This window comes from Thunnus thynnus, chromosome 14 (assembly GCF_963924715.1).
Source record: "Thunnus thynnus chromosome 14, fThuThy2.1, whole genome shotgun sequence".
NCBI classification, from domain to species: Eukaryota; Metazoa; Chordata; class Actinopteri; order Scombriformes; family Scombridae; genus Thunnus; species Thunnus thynnus.
Genome location: NC_089530.1, coordinates 14,598,688 through 14,615,279, shown reverse-complemented (window position 1 = coordinate 14,615,279; position 16,592 = coordinate 14,598,688). Strand labels below are relative to the sequence as shown.

At 38.5% G+C, this 16,592-nt stretch overlaps 2 protein-coding genes across 4 annotated transcripts in view; both read right to left on the bottom strand.

The window, feature by feature from the left end:
• The window catches only part of slit1a (slit homolog 1a (Drosophila)), a 90,510-nt gene extending 87,109 nt beyond the window's left edge, over positions 1 to 3,401 (bottom strand). Inside the window, exon 1 of one of the 2 annotated variants that reach the window (XM_067610073.1) lies at positions 2,745 to 3,401. In XM_067610073.1, the coding sequence (XP_067466174.1) occupies positions 2,745 to 2,953 (209 nt within the window). In that variant the 5' untranslated portion in view covers positions 2,954 to 3,401. The remainder of the gene's footprint in view (positions 1 to 2,744) is intronic. The other variant, XM_067610074.1, reaches the window with a different exon arrangement.
• A 3,597-nt stretch (positions 3,402 to 6,998) lies between these two features.
• LOC137197015 (rho GTPase-activating protein 19-like) lies at positions 6,999 to 14,489 on the bottom strand. Of its 2 annotated transcripts, XR_010931341.1 has the most exons (12): positions 14,369 to 14,489; positions 13,833 to 14,086; positions 12,207 to 12,287; positions 11,431 to 11,640; positions 11,067 to 11,293; positions 10,892 to 10,978; positions 10,202 to 10,267; positions 9,497 to 9,718; positions 9,312 to 9,407; positions 8,859 to 8,972; positions 8,468 to 8,610; positions 6,999 to 8,348 (listed from the first exon to the last, which is right to left on the bottom strand). XR_010931341.1 is itself a non-coding variant. In XM_067610072.1 (11 exons), exons 1-11 carry the CDS (start codon positions 14,413 to 14,415, stop codon positions 8,343 to 8,345), a joined length of 1,410 nt encoding a protein of 469 aa, XP_067466173.1. In that variant the 5' UTR covers positions 14,416 to 14,489; the 3' UTR covers positions 6,999 to 8,342. The 2 variants fall into 2 exon arrangements, 1 of the variants encoding a protein (XP_067466173.1); XM_067610072.1 differs by lacking the exon at positions 8,468 to 8,610.
• Between the last annotated feature and the right edge of the window lie 2,103 nt (positions 14,490 to 16,592).

The following is a 16,592-nucleotide window of genomic DNA, read 5'->3' as shown; positions in this document are numbered from 1 at the left end:
GCGCATGTTTGAGTTTATGAACAAACACCAGTGAGCATCAGATTTATACAGGCATGCACGAAAAGAGACACACAAACATACACATATGGTGTGCAGCCTCCACCTCCCATATTTTGGAGGAGCTCCAACATGCCCCTGAATCTCAGTACAGGGAACGTTCTGGCACAGAAACACTCATCAATACACTTGGCTTTTTGCAATTAGATGAAGGCACACACAGCTCCTCCCCTTCTGCAAATCAACTCATTCACAGATGAGGCACACACTTAGGCTAATCTAAGCAGCAGGGCTGCTGGGAGATGCCGGATTGGTCAATACCTGTCCACCTTAAAAATCTTAACCAACAGCCTTTACTGCCTGTGTAAAGTCACTTAAATCAGCCTTAGAGATGCTGGTTTTCTCTCGGCGCAGCCTGATGTCATGTGATTACCATGTTAATGTGATATTTTGCCATAACAGATGCACGGAGATGAGGTCAGGAGACAAGGAAAGAGATGAGATGAAGTGACAGAGAGGATGCAGAGAGGGAGCAGAGGGGGAGGGAGTGGCCGGTGGCCCGTACGAGGCAGGGTGTGATGTGTGATTTTAACACGTGGAGCTCACAGTCTCATTACAGGCTTCGGTCTGAGGAGCGCAGGGGTCAGACCTGATCCAAACCCACACTGACAAGTGCAAATGGGATTCTGCTGTCTGTCTCAACACCCTCCATACACACATCCCACCCCATAAACACACACACTTTCTTCCAAAACCAACCCCCCTCTTTCTCTAACACACATACTCTATTTCCCTTAAGCATCACCTCGTATACAAACACACACACACACACACACACACACACACACATCCAAACAGATACCTAAAACATGGAGAGAAACCAGACTTGCAAAGTGAAGTGAAACCTGCGTACATCGTTAATTTAAACAAAGTTTCAAAGAGGAAAAGCTCTTGTTAACATTTTATCCTAAAGACAAGGACCACCAACCTCTGGAACAATTCTATAAAAACTTGACTAACTCATTACTCATCTTTGACCCCGGTAGCGGTCGCACAATTTTATTCACATAAATGCACATTTTCACATACATACACATAAATCTAGCCATGCACATGGGACCATCATGTGGGGCAGGGTGGGCTGCGTTGACTTGCACAATCACCTTGATGAATCACCCTATATAACAGCCTGCAGAACAGGATAGTCTCTATTGTTAAGTGGTACCTCTCTGTGGAGACTAGCTATCTTTTACATGAGCTACACACACACACACACACACACACACACACGGCTAATTCATGTGCTACCCCACACACTCACACACAAAAAAGCCAACGACCCAGGAATAAATTACACATGACCTTTATACACATCATGTTTAAAACACTGCGTCCTGAGTCCGATGGATGCTCTTGAAAACATCTAGAGATGCTTCAACGATAAAATCCCCTGCTGTACATGACCTATGAATGCACAAACAACTTTTAACACAAAAATGCTCTTGAGTGGAGGGGCAGGGTATGTTTCCAGCGTGAATGGCCATTCATGTAAAAGGAAACCACAAAATGACCATGTTTCCTTTCTGCTTCAGTGTTGAACCAGCATGTGCACATAAGCAACCCGGAAACATGCAGACCGCCAGGCAAAAAAAAAGGTGTTCTTAGAAATTAAATATGAAAAGCATAAAATATGCAACCAGCTCCCACTATGCCAGTACTGCCTCTGACACAGGCTTTCTCTCCGTTCCCACTGCATGTTTTATTCAGGACTGATATTCTAAAAGCTGAAATAGAACAATCTATTTCCCCTTGCACTCCTCACTTTTGATTTACTGATGAATATTTCAAAGGAATGTCAGAAAAGACAGAGAAACTCCACTCTGCGAGCCGGCGTCTGCTTCACCTCTCCCATCCTCCCTCCGTTTTACAAGACAGCTACGTGATACTCGTGCAAGACTCACTTAAGTAGCACATTTGCTTAATTTTCTACATGATTTAACAATTTGTGGAGTGAGTATTCAGGGGCATGAGAGGGTGGGAGTGGGGGATCTTTGGCCGAGAGTGGAAGTAAGTAAAAAGGGGCAGAGGGGGAAAAAAAGAGATAAAGAGATGCACAGTGCTGCACAGACAGGATTCATTGATATAAGTGGGGGAAACATAACCCCAAACATAACAGAAAATAAGAGAACCACAGGCAAGGCAGCAAATCTGGTTCTATTTCACAAGATTTAAACTTTAAGTCAAACTTAACTTTTTAAACTCTAAATTTATATCACGTTAAAAAGTGAAGCATAAATTAGACATCTATTTGCTCTCAGGATTTAATACATGCATCAAGCATTATGGACACATGTGAAAGACACATCTGCTCTTGCTCTTTTCAGTCCCTCATGCCTATTTATACCTGACTGGAATGCCGGTGACTGACTGACTGACACACACACACACACACACACACACACACACACACACACACACACACACACACAAACACACATACAGCTTTACAGGCAGGGCTATTGTTCTCGCTCAGTATAGGCAAAGTCATGTGCACCACTACAATATAGAAAGGAAACAGAGAGGAAAGAGAAAAGAAGACAGAGGGACACAGTCAGGGAGTTTCTCTGTGTCACACACACACACACACGCACACACACACACACACACACACACACACACACACACACACACACACACACACACACACACACACACACACAAGGAGGTAGTGTGCAGATGGTACTCACAGTCTTTCAGTGTTGCGGGGTATATTCCTTGGCATGGTTTTGAGACCCAGTCCATGGCAGTCTACTGTGGTGCCGCTGCAGGTACACAGGGCTGGGCAGGCACTGGCATTGCCCACGAGCAGGGCAGAGAGCATCACCACCCACATCCAGAGTGGCTGCCCGGCCAGCCTGCCCATGCCTGCCCCAAAACAATTTCCTCTAACTGGCATATTCACCACCACTGCAGCCTGCTCTTCAACAGCCCTGCTTCTCTCTGTCCACCTTTTTTCTCTCTGCAAAAACAAAGAGTCCTGCTACACCTCACAAGTCCTCTAGAATAATTTTAGATTTGTGGTGAATATAAATAGAAACAAAAAAAAAAAAAAAACTATAACAAATGCTAATATTTTCCTCTGAGCTGTGAAGCAAAGCAAATCCTTTTTGTTCTTCTAGATTTCTTTTGATATCCACCACAGTTTGCTGATGTAAAAAAAAGAAGCTGTTTTCTTTCTCTTATTCTCCCCTTGCAAACTCTTCTCCTCTCTTGTCTTTGTGGAGTTGCTGCGCTCTGGTCTGCACACGTCTGCGTCTCTGTCCTCCTCTCACTCAGTCCCGCTCTGCTCTGCTCGCCTGAAGAGAGAGGGAATGGTGAAAGAGCAGAAAGAAAAAAAAGCTCTTTCTCTCTCTCTCTCTCTTACATACACACACACACACACCAGTCATCCATCACAAGGATCTACAAATAGCAGAGCCCCCGACTCCACCCCTACCCCTCCTCTCCCACTCCTCTCCCTCCTCACACAACACCCCCCCAGAACCCTGCCTGAACTCACTCTCATTCTCAAGATCCCTCTTTCATTCCCTTGATCCTATTCACTATCCAAATCTACTCCAAATATCTTTCTTTTTCTTTTTTTTCCACACTCACTCTACTCCTTCTTTTCTCTCAGGTTTGCCTCCAGGCGAACCCCCAGAGAGAGACCTAACCTGCATGACACTGCATAACCCCTGCCTGAAGGGATAGGCTGTGGGGAGATTGGGCTGTGTGTGTGTGTGTGTGCCTGTAAATGTGTACATGTAACGAAGGAGAATCCACTGGGGAAGAGAGGAATCAACACCTCAGTCCTTGGAGGCAAAAAGCCGGAATAAGTAATCCATAAGTGTGGGTCTTAACATGTAGATCAAGTGTGGCCACACAGACACAAGCTGCAGCAGGGAACTGGGGTGAAAAAGCAGAGCACACACATACACGTAAATATTCATGAACTGCTGACCGCGGCCTATAAAAGTAAGTTAACACTATATATTAAGAACAGCATAGGCGGATATTATATCCTAATATATACAAATGAAAAGACAACCAGCTACACGCACAAGCATACCTGCTCTGTTATTTAGATTTATGAGAGTAACAGGCACCAAATCCCTTTTGTTATTACCACCACCATGCATTCCCTAGAGTGGACTCAAAGAATAATGACATAAACTGGACTGCTTTGAGAAAGGAAAATTAAATGATAAGCAGCATCTGTGGGCTATTATTTATTTTAAAGGAATGCCTAATTTGAAAAGGTTGACATTTAGTTAAAACAGTGGACGTAATAGAGTCTAGTCGCTGTTGACAGTGTAATTGTAGCTTTCAGGAAACATTTACAAATGCATATTGATTTGCTGCTTATGGAATTGCAAAATGGTATTCTGGACTTGGGTAGGAAACGGACCTCTTATATTTATGGGCTCAGTCCAAAGTGCTTTGTTCACAGGTATCCACACAATTAAACAAACAGTGGCGCTACTGTGAGAAGTTACCTCGGAAAAAGTAGGAAGCAGCAGCTGTTCCAGTATAACAAAGAAATATGTTATTGATTATGTGTCATTTAGCACCTGATTCAGCATTTATCAAAAATGACTCATTAGCTCCTCATTGTAGAGATTCACACACACAGTTTAGGGGCCAATTATACACTGGTTAATGGGTTAATTTGCATAGCATCAAGCGGCCTGTTTGTGTACAACTTGCTATATAATCCTTGATTCAGAGTAAGTCAGCAACTAATTGTTCACTGTTTATTAATCAGCAGTTTGCTCCTAATTTGTTCTCTTTTCTTGGTAACTACTCACAGTTTTGTATTGTAAGGGGAATAAACACCTGAGCTTTCCTTGGCTATAGCTGCGCCAACATAAACATCAACACAGTCACATCAACTCCATTCACTTTAAGGCACTAAAAGAAAAAAAAAGGGACGAGCAGAGAAGATGCAAGCAGAAACTTTTGAATGTGTGCATCTGTCTGCTTTTTTACTGGACCGGCATTTACCAAACATGTGCATATGCATATACAGTATGTGTACAAACAGGTGTACACACACACCTCAGAAAAAAAGCTCCATTTGTCCCAGTCAAAAGTGTCAGTGCAGTGTAGATCTTCCCTCTATGAATGGCTAATTAAAGAGGAGACAGTGGTGTTTAGTGGTAATGGGGGGTGATGGTAACGTCTCTCCGCTCTCACAGAGCCGTGATAGGAATGCACACAAATACACAACAATTCTGCTGCTCTCAAAGCCGTGGGAGGACATGGCAGCAATTTACAATTAGTCTGAGAAAGGAGAATTTGCAAAACACAAGACCTCACTAACAATTGACTTAGAAGAGCAAATAACTTAAATGAATGGGGTATTGCACTGAATTTAATTCAAATTCAAAGTATCCCTGTACATCCTCTATCCTGTGGAGGTCTATTAATACTTTCCTTCAGCTCATACCCAAAGTTAGAAATCAAGGAACAAAACTTTCATTAAGATGAAGCTGGCAGCTGCTTAACTCTACACGCTTGACTTACAAAACTGAAATGTGCTTAATAGAGACAGAGAAAAAAATAGGAAGAAACCAAATTTAGCATCCAGAAAATTCCACTGCATGCTGCAAACCCAAGTTATTCGTATTTCACTTTCAGAAGAGCTGTGTGTATCAGAGAATAGGCAAGAACAAATTCCTCCACTGCCCATTAGGTGGTTGAAGAAAATACAAAACCGTGCCAGAGCCAACAAAAGTATTTTAACCTTGAACTGAATTGGTTTTCCCCTTCAACACAAATGGTCTGTTGCTGGCTTGGAATAAGAATTTCACTACATGTTGTTCTAGACAGAATTAGCTCCTTCTGAGAGACATTTTAGGGAATACATTTACAGAAAAATCTCATCTACTCATCCTATATGCTTTAGGGTTAGTATGCACACCAGATGATGCATAGTTGATTACAGTTTTTCTGACTCATTTTACAGTCATCATGCTCTTTCTGGATAAGGAATGCTAAATAAAACCCCTCTGGAGTTCTGGCTGTAAAACAATACTATTCCTAACCTATATGGAAGCAGTCTGTTGTATATTTACAGAACATGAGGAAAAGCAGGCCCATTCTCACAAATGTTTACAACATATACTTACAATACCAAACATGCATTGACATGGACACCATAATGACACGCTAAGACATTCCTGCTATTGTGAGGAGTTGCCTTTACTCATACTATCCACCCTCTCTCCCTCCAACTCCATAAAATGTGTTCAAATTGGGTAAGATTATTTACTGCAAATGGCAACAATTTTGGTAACATTTAGTATGTTTTAAGTTTTCTTTTTGTGGCTTTCTGAGTTTTTCCTTTTTATTATTGGTCTCATTTTGGTCATGAGCCTTAAATTGATTTAAATTTCATTAGAATTTCTTTTGGCATCTTTATAAATTTGTGTACACGTGTCACATTTGCTTCATTTTCTGCCTTATTCTTACTTGCTGCAATGGACACAGCTTACCAAAGCATGTTACCTGCATGTTTTCTGACTGTAGGAAATTAGGATGAGTACTTAAATAAGAGCTGGGTGGGCTCAAAGGAAGAGAGAAAAAGAGCATTTATTGCCTTTAAGGGAAATGTATAATTCTGTACTTTTTAAAAAATGTATTCTGTAAACATCGAGTGCTTGTGCTGTACACTTATTCAAGCAAATAATAAGCAGATTTCTTTCAGATAAACATATCTTAAAAAGTTGTCTCAATGTCGACTGTTTATATATAGGGATGTATTGTACTAAAGGTGCTCTAGCTGACTGATCATTTGCAACTAAACAGCATCACCTTGTGGCTGCAAGTTAAACTGCATGATACTGCTGCAGACAGTAACAGCACTCAAATTCAATGGAAGGCAAAGAAATGTAAGAAAAGTGAAGAATCCTACAGCACACATCATTTGATAATTAATACAAAAAGACGACCACAGAATGTAGCTTGAAGTCTTTTAATCACAGTGAGTTGCATAGCTTCACAGTAGCATCAATATCATCAGTCTACACAGTCCATCTAGTTGACCATATGACATTTATCATATTATGGTTAAATTGTAACAGCTAAGCAGAATGGCCACTGAATTGGAAACTGCTACTGAAAGAGTAAGACAACAAGGAGGTTTAAAAAGTTTTAGTGGTTCAAAACCCTCCCAGAAAGCAACTGGGTTAACAACCACAATAAAAGGCAAACAATTTCATCTTCATTTGCATTCACCCACTAACAGAAAAATCAAAAAACAGACCATAATATTAAAACATAAAAAATCTTGCACTTAATAGCTGAATAACTGTAAAAATACAAATGCATATATAAAGCTATAAAACTGTATACTGAGTTGCATAAGAATCAGAACTTGTCTGTGAAAAACTAAAGATATACCATGTAAAAACAAGATGGCATCTGAAGTAGCAGTAGTTTAAAAGTATCACAGTATTGAAACACAAAGACATCTCTATAATCTACACGAGCTGATCCTTTGGCCTTTCACTCCATCTCCCATGTTCTATCTTCAGTCTCTTTAGCCTCTACTCCCGTACTGTGCTGACACACAAGTGTATTCATTATAGAAATTTCAGCATATTCTGAAAGCTATGGGGAACTTAAAAGAAAAATCTTATATACTTAATGCTAGATAAAAATTGCAACATACAGTAACTTTAGATATATTCATTTTAAGGCACATCTTTGAATTTACCACTTTTCTAATAAAAGTCTTGAGCTTACTACAACAAGCAAATCTAACATTTAAATAAAAAAACCTTCACACCATATTCTATCCATACATCTGATGCGCTGGATTCCAGGATTTGAAAAATTCACGTCCAATAAAGAATAAATACAAAGACGTTTGGGAATTAAATAAAAAGCTTTTAGTCAATGGTAAAGCTAAACACCTACAAATGTACACAAGTAAATGTAGATGTCACTTGCATCATTAAGTTTGGAATGAACAAGATAAAATGAAATTAAATGTCAAGAAGAACTTTTGTAGACTGGGTAAGAAAACTGGTTTGAGTAAATTGCATTAAACCATGTAACTTCCTCACCTTTGTCTCTTGGCTTAAAACTTACAAGACCGCAAAGAAATTCTGGTGATTTCCTTTCTATATTATTTACAGCAGAAAAAACAGCAGAGTACAGATCTAAAAGTGACGTAAAAAACAAAGCTGTATAGTACATTACACCGTTTGGTTTGTGTGGACGCCTTCAGAAAATCCTTTAATACCATCAACGGTTAAGATGGATGTTTCCTTGTGAAGAGGACACTCTTTTAAAGACTATTAATCCTGGAGCAGATGAGAAGAGAGGGGGAGAAAAGAGATTAGGTAATTTTTAATCCTTTCAGCCGAGTACATCAAGCATCATTAGCAATGAAAGCACTGAGTAAAAGTGAGGCCCGGCTTGCCTGCGGTGAACCACAAACAGATGGCTGGAGAGCCAGAGTACTCCTTCAGCAGAGTCATGGGGAAACTACTTGTCACTGGCCAATGACAGTTTTAGGAGTGAATCGTGCTGATCCAACATTTAAATGTGACATATTGATTGCTTCTGTTAAAGTAAAAGAGAATTACTACTTGAATATTTCTCCATATATGTCATCATCATAGGGGAATGTTATAGACAAATTTCACCGTTTCAAACATTTTAAGTTTATTTTGAGCTGTATCAGTTATACCTAAAGTAATGATAGTTGGTGTGGAGGATGCCTTCTAATGTTGAAGAATTGAGAGCAGGTTGTCACTAGGATACTTGTCTCATGAATTGTTGGCTTTGTGGTGTAATAATGCAATACTCACTCCTCCACAGCTGCTGTTTTCTCTTCCCTGTCGATCAACTGAACTGCTGGGTACAGGACTCTGCAGTCTGCTGTTTTCTTTCTCCGTTAATATTTGGCTGCCCAACACCTTCCTCTGTTTTATAAAGAAAATATCATTATTTAGAGATTGATACCATTTTAGACAGTGGAACTGCATTATAGATACCCTGTAGATTTTTTATTGTAAACAACCAAATGTTCATAAATGCACAACAAACATGTTGTTTGTACGTGCTTGCATATGCATCCTCGTGCCAGTAGAGCATAAGATATAAATAATTTGCAGAATACTCACCAAAACTTTGCTCAATAGCATTGCTAGTGCCTTCAGTTCACTGGTTGTATTAATGTGAGGTAGGCATATTGAACATTTTCTCTAAGATAATATGAAAAGTGAAGGCTATTTCTATACACACGTGTACTGTCAACAAACCTTGATAATTCCACCCAAAGAGCGTGAACGCCAATGTTTCCTGCTGAATGGTGTCCGAGAGTCAGCCGAAGGTGTCAGCAAAGGCTGCTTCTCAAACTAAACACACAAAAATGATGAATTTAGTTGCCCAAGATGAGAGATGTTTGTTCTTTCTCCTCACAGAGTGCACTGACATAGTGACATACCTGTCTGATGAGTTTCTTCTTTTTGGCAGACTCAGGCATGTTGTTGACTTGCTGGTACAGCTCTTTGAGCGCTGATTCAGTATAACTCTGAGACTCAGATGACCCGATTGTGCAGGTGCTGCTGTCATCAACACTGATTGTTCTCATGGAGGGAGAAGGGGAGGCGGCTGCTACCACAGCCAAGGTGCCATCTTTAGTCCCAGAACAGAGTGTCAGGTCATCCTAGAAAAGTCGCACATACCATGTAACATATTTAAATTCTGGTTGTCTCACTGAAACCACAAACTCTTTTCAACAAAAGATGTACAGTTGAATCACACAATGCAAAAAATGTGAACTACAAACAAATATCTTTGAAATCAAAATACAGGACTTAAAGAAAATGATGCTTTAAAATCCCACAGAAGCAAAAAGTTTTATTTCAAGATCCTCTGAAAATAAATTCTATTGGGTACCCAGTAGTAGCAGATACCAGCCTCTCAAGGTTCTGTATTTACACATGCAGTAGTTAATATTAACCAGTGCTGTGATCTGGCACTTAAAGTTACTGGATTCAAAAGTTAGCAAGGAAAAAACAAGTTACTGTGGGTGCTTCGAAAATACAGTAGCTCTCCATATAAATGTAATGCAGTGCTAACACTATCTCTTTTCAGAGGGATGAAGTTAGAAAACATAAAAGAAAAGACAAAGGACAAAAACACTCACCTTTGATTGAAGAGTTTTTGATCCTGTGAAGTATAGGCGTGCATACTCTTTGATATATGCAGGTGCCTTCAATGAAAGTAAACATGTACATTAAATCCTCTGATGAAAGTTTATTGTGAAGAATAAGTCTAGTGTACCAGATTAATACGCTTGGCATTTATAAATTCATGACCTCACTCTCACCATAAAGCATGTTGTATTTACACAGTCAATATTTGACATGGAAGGGTCCATGTGTGCGCAATAAAGCAGGTTAAAAAAAAATCAATGTATATGGATGTTTATGAAGAAATATAAGCCAGTCATCAGGATTTAAAAAGACTGCTGATTGTGGGACAATCTGAAAATCAAATAGCCTTTATTGATTTTTCTTTCACATGTAAATTCCGTATTACCTCTCTTTATTATGTTTGCATTTCTTGTAACCCTGACAACGACACCACTTCTCATGAAGAGTTAATTATAAGCGAAGAAACCACAGAGGAAAACATCATGACCACATGGTGGTGATGTATTGTATTTTTATTAATAAAAATCATATCTGATTAGGAAGAAGACCTGCCTGAGCCAAAGCAATATGATTAACATGTCACATTTAGTGTTTTGAATATATACAGTTTATTAGTAAGCCAAAATATTGTTATAGAATAAGAGATCAACTCCAGAGAAAGAGGCTGTTAAGCTGCTTACCTTAAACAGTTTTTGTGAGTGTCTGATGAGGAACGCTATGCCATTATTCAGTTTCTCAATGTTTCCCTGCAGATCACTTGCCATCACCTGCAATGTAAAAATATAGAAAAATAAATAACACCAAACAAATTCAAAAAAACTGTAAAAGGTAGAACAAAGTTACTAAAGTCCTTACATTTTTGGGCCAGATGATGTGTGGAGCAAACATTGTGGCTAGATTGATAGCAGACATCTTGTTAATGTGCTGATTGCGGGCGGTGTGATACAACAAGTCCAGAAGAAGCTTCAACAGGCTGCGGTTGGCTGCTGGGAGCAGCATGAAAAGCAGCTGAAATGCCTCAATCTGGCGTTCCTTGTCAGGTATGTTCGTCTTATCTCCCTTATCATCAAAGCGAGTCAGCTCTGGACACAGTAGATAAGAGAATCATTACAACAGAGCACAGGGGTCATTGTTATATTCAGATTAATGTGAAGCTAAGAAAAGAATAATAATTTTATCTTGAGCCATAATTAGAATCAGAGTATGAGACGACCAACACCTCCAATCTTCAGGTGAGCATGATAGTGTCTGTGCGTAAGCAGAGGCTCAGGCAGCTCTCCCAGGAAGGCTTTGAGCAACGTGGCAGCATCATTGGGGTGGAAGTCGCCTGTCTCTAGATCTATCTCTGCCCCAGCGTTCAGCATCTCCCTCAGGGCTGCCTGTCTAAGGCTGTGGCCTGGCACACGGAACAACCCCTCCACATGAAGGTCTGAGGGGTGGGAGAGAAAGATGGTGAGAGACAGCCAAAGAGGAGGGGGGGAAAAAAAGGGGATGTGGCGGGTAGACACAGAGAGACAAAGACACAGAAATGAGGAGAGAGACGAAGTGAATGAAATGGAAGGAGAGAGACAGCTGGAGCAAAGTGCTTTCAGATAAATTATTGACTCAAGCATTTGCTTCCAGTGTCCATTTTCAGCGAATGACATCATCGCTTTCTAGAAATAAACCATGACCTCATGCTAATTCAGTGCTCTCCAACTAAGTTAAAGAAGAGGTGATAAGAGTTAGCAACAGCATTGATGATAACCATATAACTTATAGGTGTTAGAGATACAGTCAGATTCAGCTATTTAACAATAGAAGTATATCAAAAAATCATTAAATCAAGTAAATTTTAATAGTGTTTGTGTAACACAAATACTGTCATGGTTAGAGATTTGTTTCCTTCTGAGGTCATGCATGCAAAATGTATGTAGTCATAATATCACAAACTGCTTTGGATGTAAGTGTCCTCCACATGTCATAGTTGATGTGTGTATATGAAATGATACTCACTTTTACTCAGGTATTCAATGAGCTGATAGATATGTGCTATTCCTTCTTCAGTTAAGGGTGCACCAAAAACCACTCCTTTGTCTGAAAGGCATCAAATGAGATAGTAAGACTGATCATTCTGATCAATCATTACATTAATTAGATCCATGTCATCATTTCCATCTATCACATGGACCTGCTCCTACATCTCACAGAATATAACCGCTGACACCTATATTACCTAGAAACAAGGTGACTCTGGCAATAAAAATAAACAAAAACTGGTATTTCCTGCAGAGGGCTTATGTGGAGGTTAGCACTGCAACTAAACATTAATTCAATTATGGATTAATATGTTGATTAGAGCTGAGGCAATTAGTAAATAAACTGATTGGCAACTACTGTGATAATCATTTAATTGATAAAGTATTTTTTCATGCTAAAATACCAAACATTCCATTCTTCTTGCTTCTAAATGGTGAGGATCTGCTGCTTCTCTTTGTCTTATATGATAATGTACTGAATATCTTTAGGTTTTGGACTGTTGGTTCAAGCAGAGCAAGCAATTTGATGATGTGACATTCAGCTTCAGGAAATTGTCATTGGCACTTTTTGATATTTTTGTGTCATTTTACAGACCAAATAAACAACAATAATCTGCAGATTATGTCATGCTTTGCTCTCTGCTCAAAGAATGCAGGGCTCCTGTTTGAAGTCAGGAGGCCGCAGTGTGAACACTATAATATGATAATGTGAACGATGTCCTTGTCTCTCTCTGTCTCTTGTGTGTATAGTAACCTTCTCCTGTCTGTATGAGTAGTCTGTCCTCTTTCCATGTCTCCAAGGTGATAGGAGATTGCTTGGCTCATGTCCTATCTGTTTGGCAGCACCTGGAAGTTGCATGACGTCCTCCTGAACATTTTCTTCATACATGTTCACAGTCTACCTACAATTTTGTCATCCTGTTTTTCTATACTGTAATTTTGTTATTTTGATCTATTCTGTACACATGACATCTATTACATGTCTGTTTGTCCTGGAGGAAAGATCCCTCCTCTATTGGTCTTGCTGATATTTCTTCCATTAGTTAAAAGGGTTTTTAGGGAATTTTTCCATATATATATATATATATATATATATATATATATATATATATATATAAAATTGATGGCCTAAGGATAGAGGGTGTCTGCTGTACAGACTGTAAGGCCCCCGGGGGAAATTTGTGATATTGGGTTACATAAATAAAATAACCTTGACATGACTTGATTAATCAATGATGACAATAATCCCTGCTATTAATTGATATGATTAATGAATTGGTCTACAAAATGCCACACAAAAGAATGAAAAATGCCTTTCATAGTTTGCCAACTAATGAACTATCAAAGGAATTACACTGTTCTGAATGATTAGTTGATTAACTGAACAGGCCATGTGGGAATAAATGCAATTCAAATCTTAACTAATGAGTTTAACAACTTACTGTCCTTTTCTAGTTTATTTACCCCTTCCTAAACAACACATAGGGACGCCCTTGAAAACGAGATGATACATCTCATGGGGTTTATCCTGATATAACGTTAATAAATTTCTGACATATTTGTCTGAAGCACGTTAACAAATTCATGGCTCTGTTGGCCCAACCTTTTCGTTTCAGGAAGTTGAAGGAGCGCAGAAAGCCACTGGACGAGGGCACCTTGGCCTCACAGTCTCCAGTGAGCTGGGCAAACTCGTCCCCTGGAAGGTCTATGAGTCGAGTTATATTGCAAAGTACCAGATCCGTGAAGGCCTGTGGATGCTCATATCTCAGCCTCTCCACAAAGAAGTCTGGGTTAAAGATCACCGGCTGGCTAATGTTTGTCTTTTCCTGGCTGATAAACACACTGCATTTCGTCCCCCTGTTTAAGGAGAAAGAAACACAACAGGTTGGGTTGGGGTTATTTTAAGGCACAGAGGAAGAGTAAAGCTTCAAGTTTGGCAGTTAAAACAAAACGGGTGTTGCTAGGTTTAACGTTAACGTTAGCTACGTTGGCTAACACTAACCTTCCTGATAATAAGTTACATACTGCGTACTTAAATATGAACATATCTTATCACCACTCATCATTCCAGAAACCTGCAATTCATATCATCGTTTTGTAACTTGTTCTTTGACGAAATGATACATTTAAAGTTGGTACCTTCTGTCCAGTTTGTAATTGTTTTGGGTATCATCTTCAGCCGCCATCTTCGTTTTGAATCTTCCGCTGTTTCATCTTTAGTCCCGCCCCCAGCGTTGTGATTGGCGGAAATGTACGCGCATCAAGCACAGATCCGTGACGTCAAGTCGTTGAGTTGTGGTTACGGTACGTGTATAAACAGAGGATTATTTTGACACTCAAACCAACCATTCATTTCAGCTGGAAGCCAAGAATGTAATACTATACTATGAAAACAAAAGCCAGAAGGTTCAACTGATGTCAATTTATCAATTTTATTGGGAAAATTTCACATCCATAAATCCAAGCTCTTGAGGTCTCTCCCATCATTTTAACTTTTCATGTTTGAATTTAGAAAGTATTTGGAATCCAAAATATGAACAATAAGAAATGTGTACATATAGTTAGTATGCACCAACATTTTTTTTTTTAAAGAAATCTGATTTTATTGCATATCTTTTCTGTTATTTTTACTTTTATTCTTTGTCCTGTTACCATGTTGAATGTATCAACAAACTGAAAGTGAAGTCATGCCCTTTATAATATCTTTATTTCATTATGATGCCCAATTGTTTTCTGTTATTGTACTATTGTCACACATGTCATACGTGACACTTTCTATAAATAAAGTGATGGGGGAAAAAAAGTACTGTATATATTTGATGAATATTTTATTTATTTTGGAAACGTATACTGTTTGGAATACTAGAAGATACATCTAAATTGAATTATCAGCCATATATTACAAATCTTTTAATTTTTACCGTACCTTTAGTCAGACTTTTTGGTATGACCTAATCTTTTTTTTTTTTTTTTAGCAAAAAAATTAGATACTCAATTTAAACTCAAAATTGAATGTATTTTATTTGTTTGTTTGTTTTTTGTTCGTTTGTTCTTTTGGGTTTTTTTTGTTTATACCTTTCAAGAAAATGTACGTTATTAATCTTATTATTTTATTAGCAAAATTACATATATGCCAGCAAATTTGCAAAACAGAAAGCCAAACTTACTGTCTTCATGTCCTACATAAAATCCTACCTGCACACACTAAAACACTGCACAAACTCTAAAACTGTGAAAACTAGAGCCTTATGTCGTGCTTTTAGTTTGTAATTAATTAAATTTAATTTTGTTTGTTTTCTTTTTATTTCTTTATAGATTTATTATGATCCGTGCACCACCTCTAGCATACATTTCCTTGTTACTGTCGTTGGAATGGTAAACCTGGAAAGGAAATGTACTGTATATATTTGATGAACATTTTATATTATTTTGGAAACATGCACTGTTTGGAATACTAGAAGATAACTAAATTTAATTATCAGAAATATATTACAAATCTTTTCATTTTATTGCCCAAATTTCATATACATAAAAGCAAATTAACAGGTAAAAAGTTGAACTTCTTGGTTTTTACAGAGGAGGTCAAACAGTACATTGATTCAGTTTGATTTTCCTCTAATCCAAAGGCTATGAAAACTATGAATACCTGTTTTTTGTACTACCTCTAGCTCAGAGTTTGTTTTTTCACTTTTCTTCTGCAAACTGCAAGATTATTATTTTTACATTTTGTATATGATCATTTTGTGGAAGAGGAAAATTTTAATTGTTGTATATGTCAATAAAGAAAGACAAAAATGTACCGTATATACAAATATACTACATATGTCTAAATAATTATCCTATATCTCTCTGGTTTAGCTGTAGGAAGGGATGATATCCTACTATCCAAATTCTGGAGGTACCAATAAAAACCCATTGTGGACTAAAAAAAAAAACATATAAAAGACTAGACCTCCTCTCACTTTTTTAACTGCTGGTAAAACACATATAACCAGTGGTGGAAGAAGTACTCAGGTTCTTTAATGAAGTAAAAGTACCAATACAGCAATGTAAAAACACTCCATTACAATTAAAAGTCATGCATGAAAAATAACTATTATAGTGGAGTAGAAAGTACACTATTTCCCTCTGACATGTAGTGGAGTGGAAGTACTGGGGGGCTGAAAGGGGTGGCATCTCCTTTAGCAATGACATGCTGCAGTGTGAATTATTGAACACAGTCATATTAAAAAGTTGGCATCGAGATGTGCTTCATAAATGGATAAATGACTGCCTCTACCTTACATCAGCAGGTTACCTGGAGTAGCAGTATGTATTCACAGTGGGCTAACAAGCATGGTCTCAGCTTGTCAGCCCACTGCCA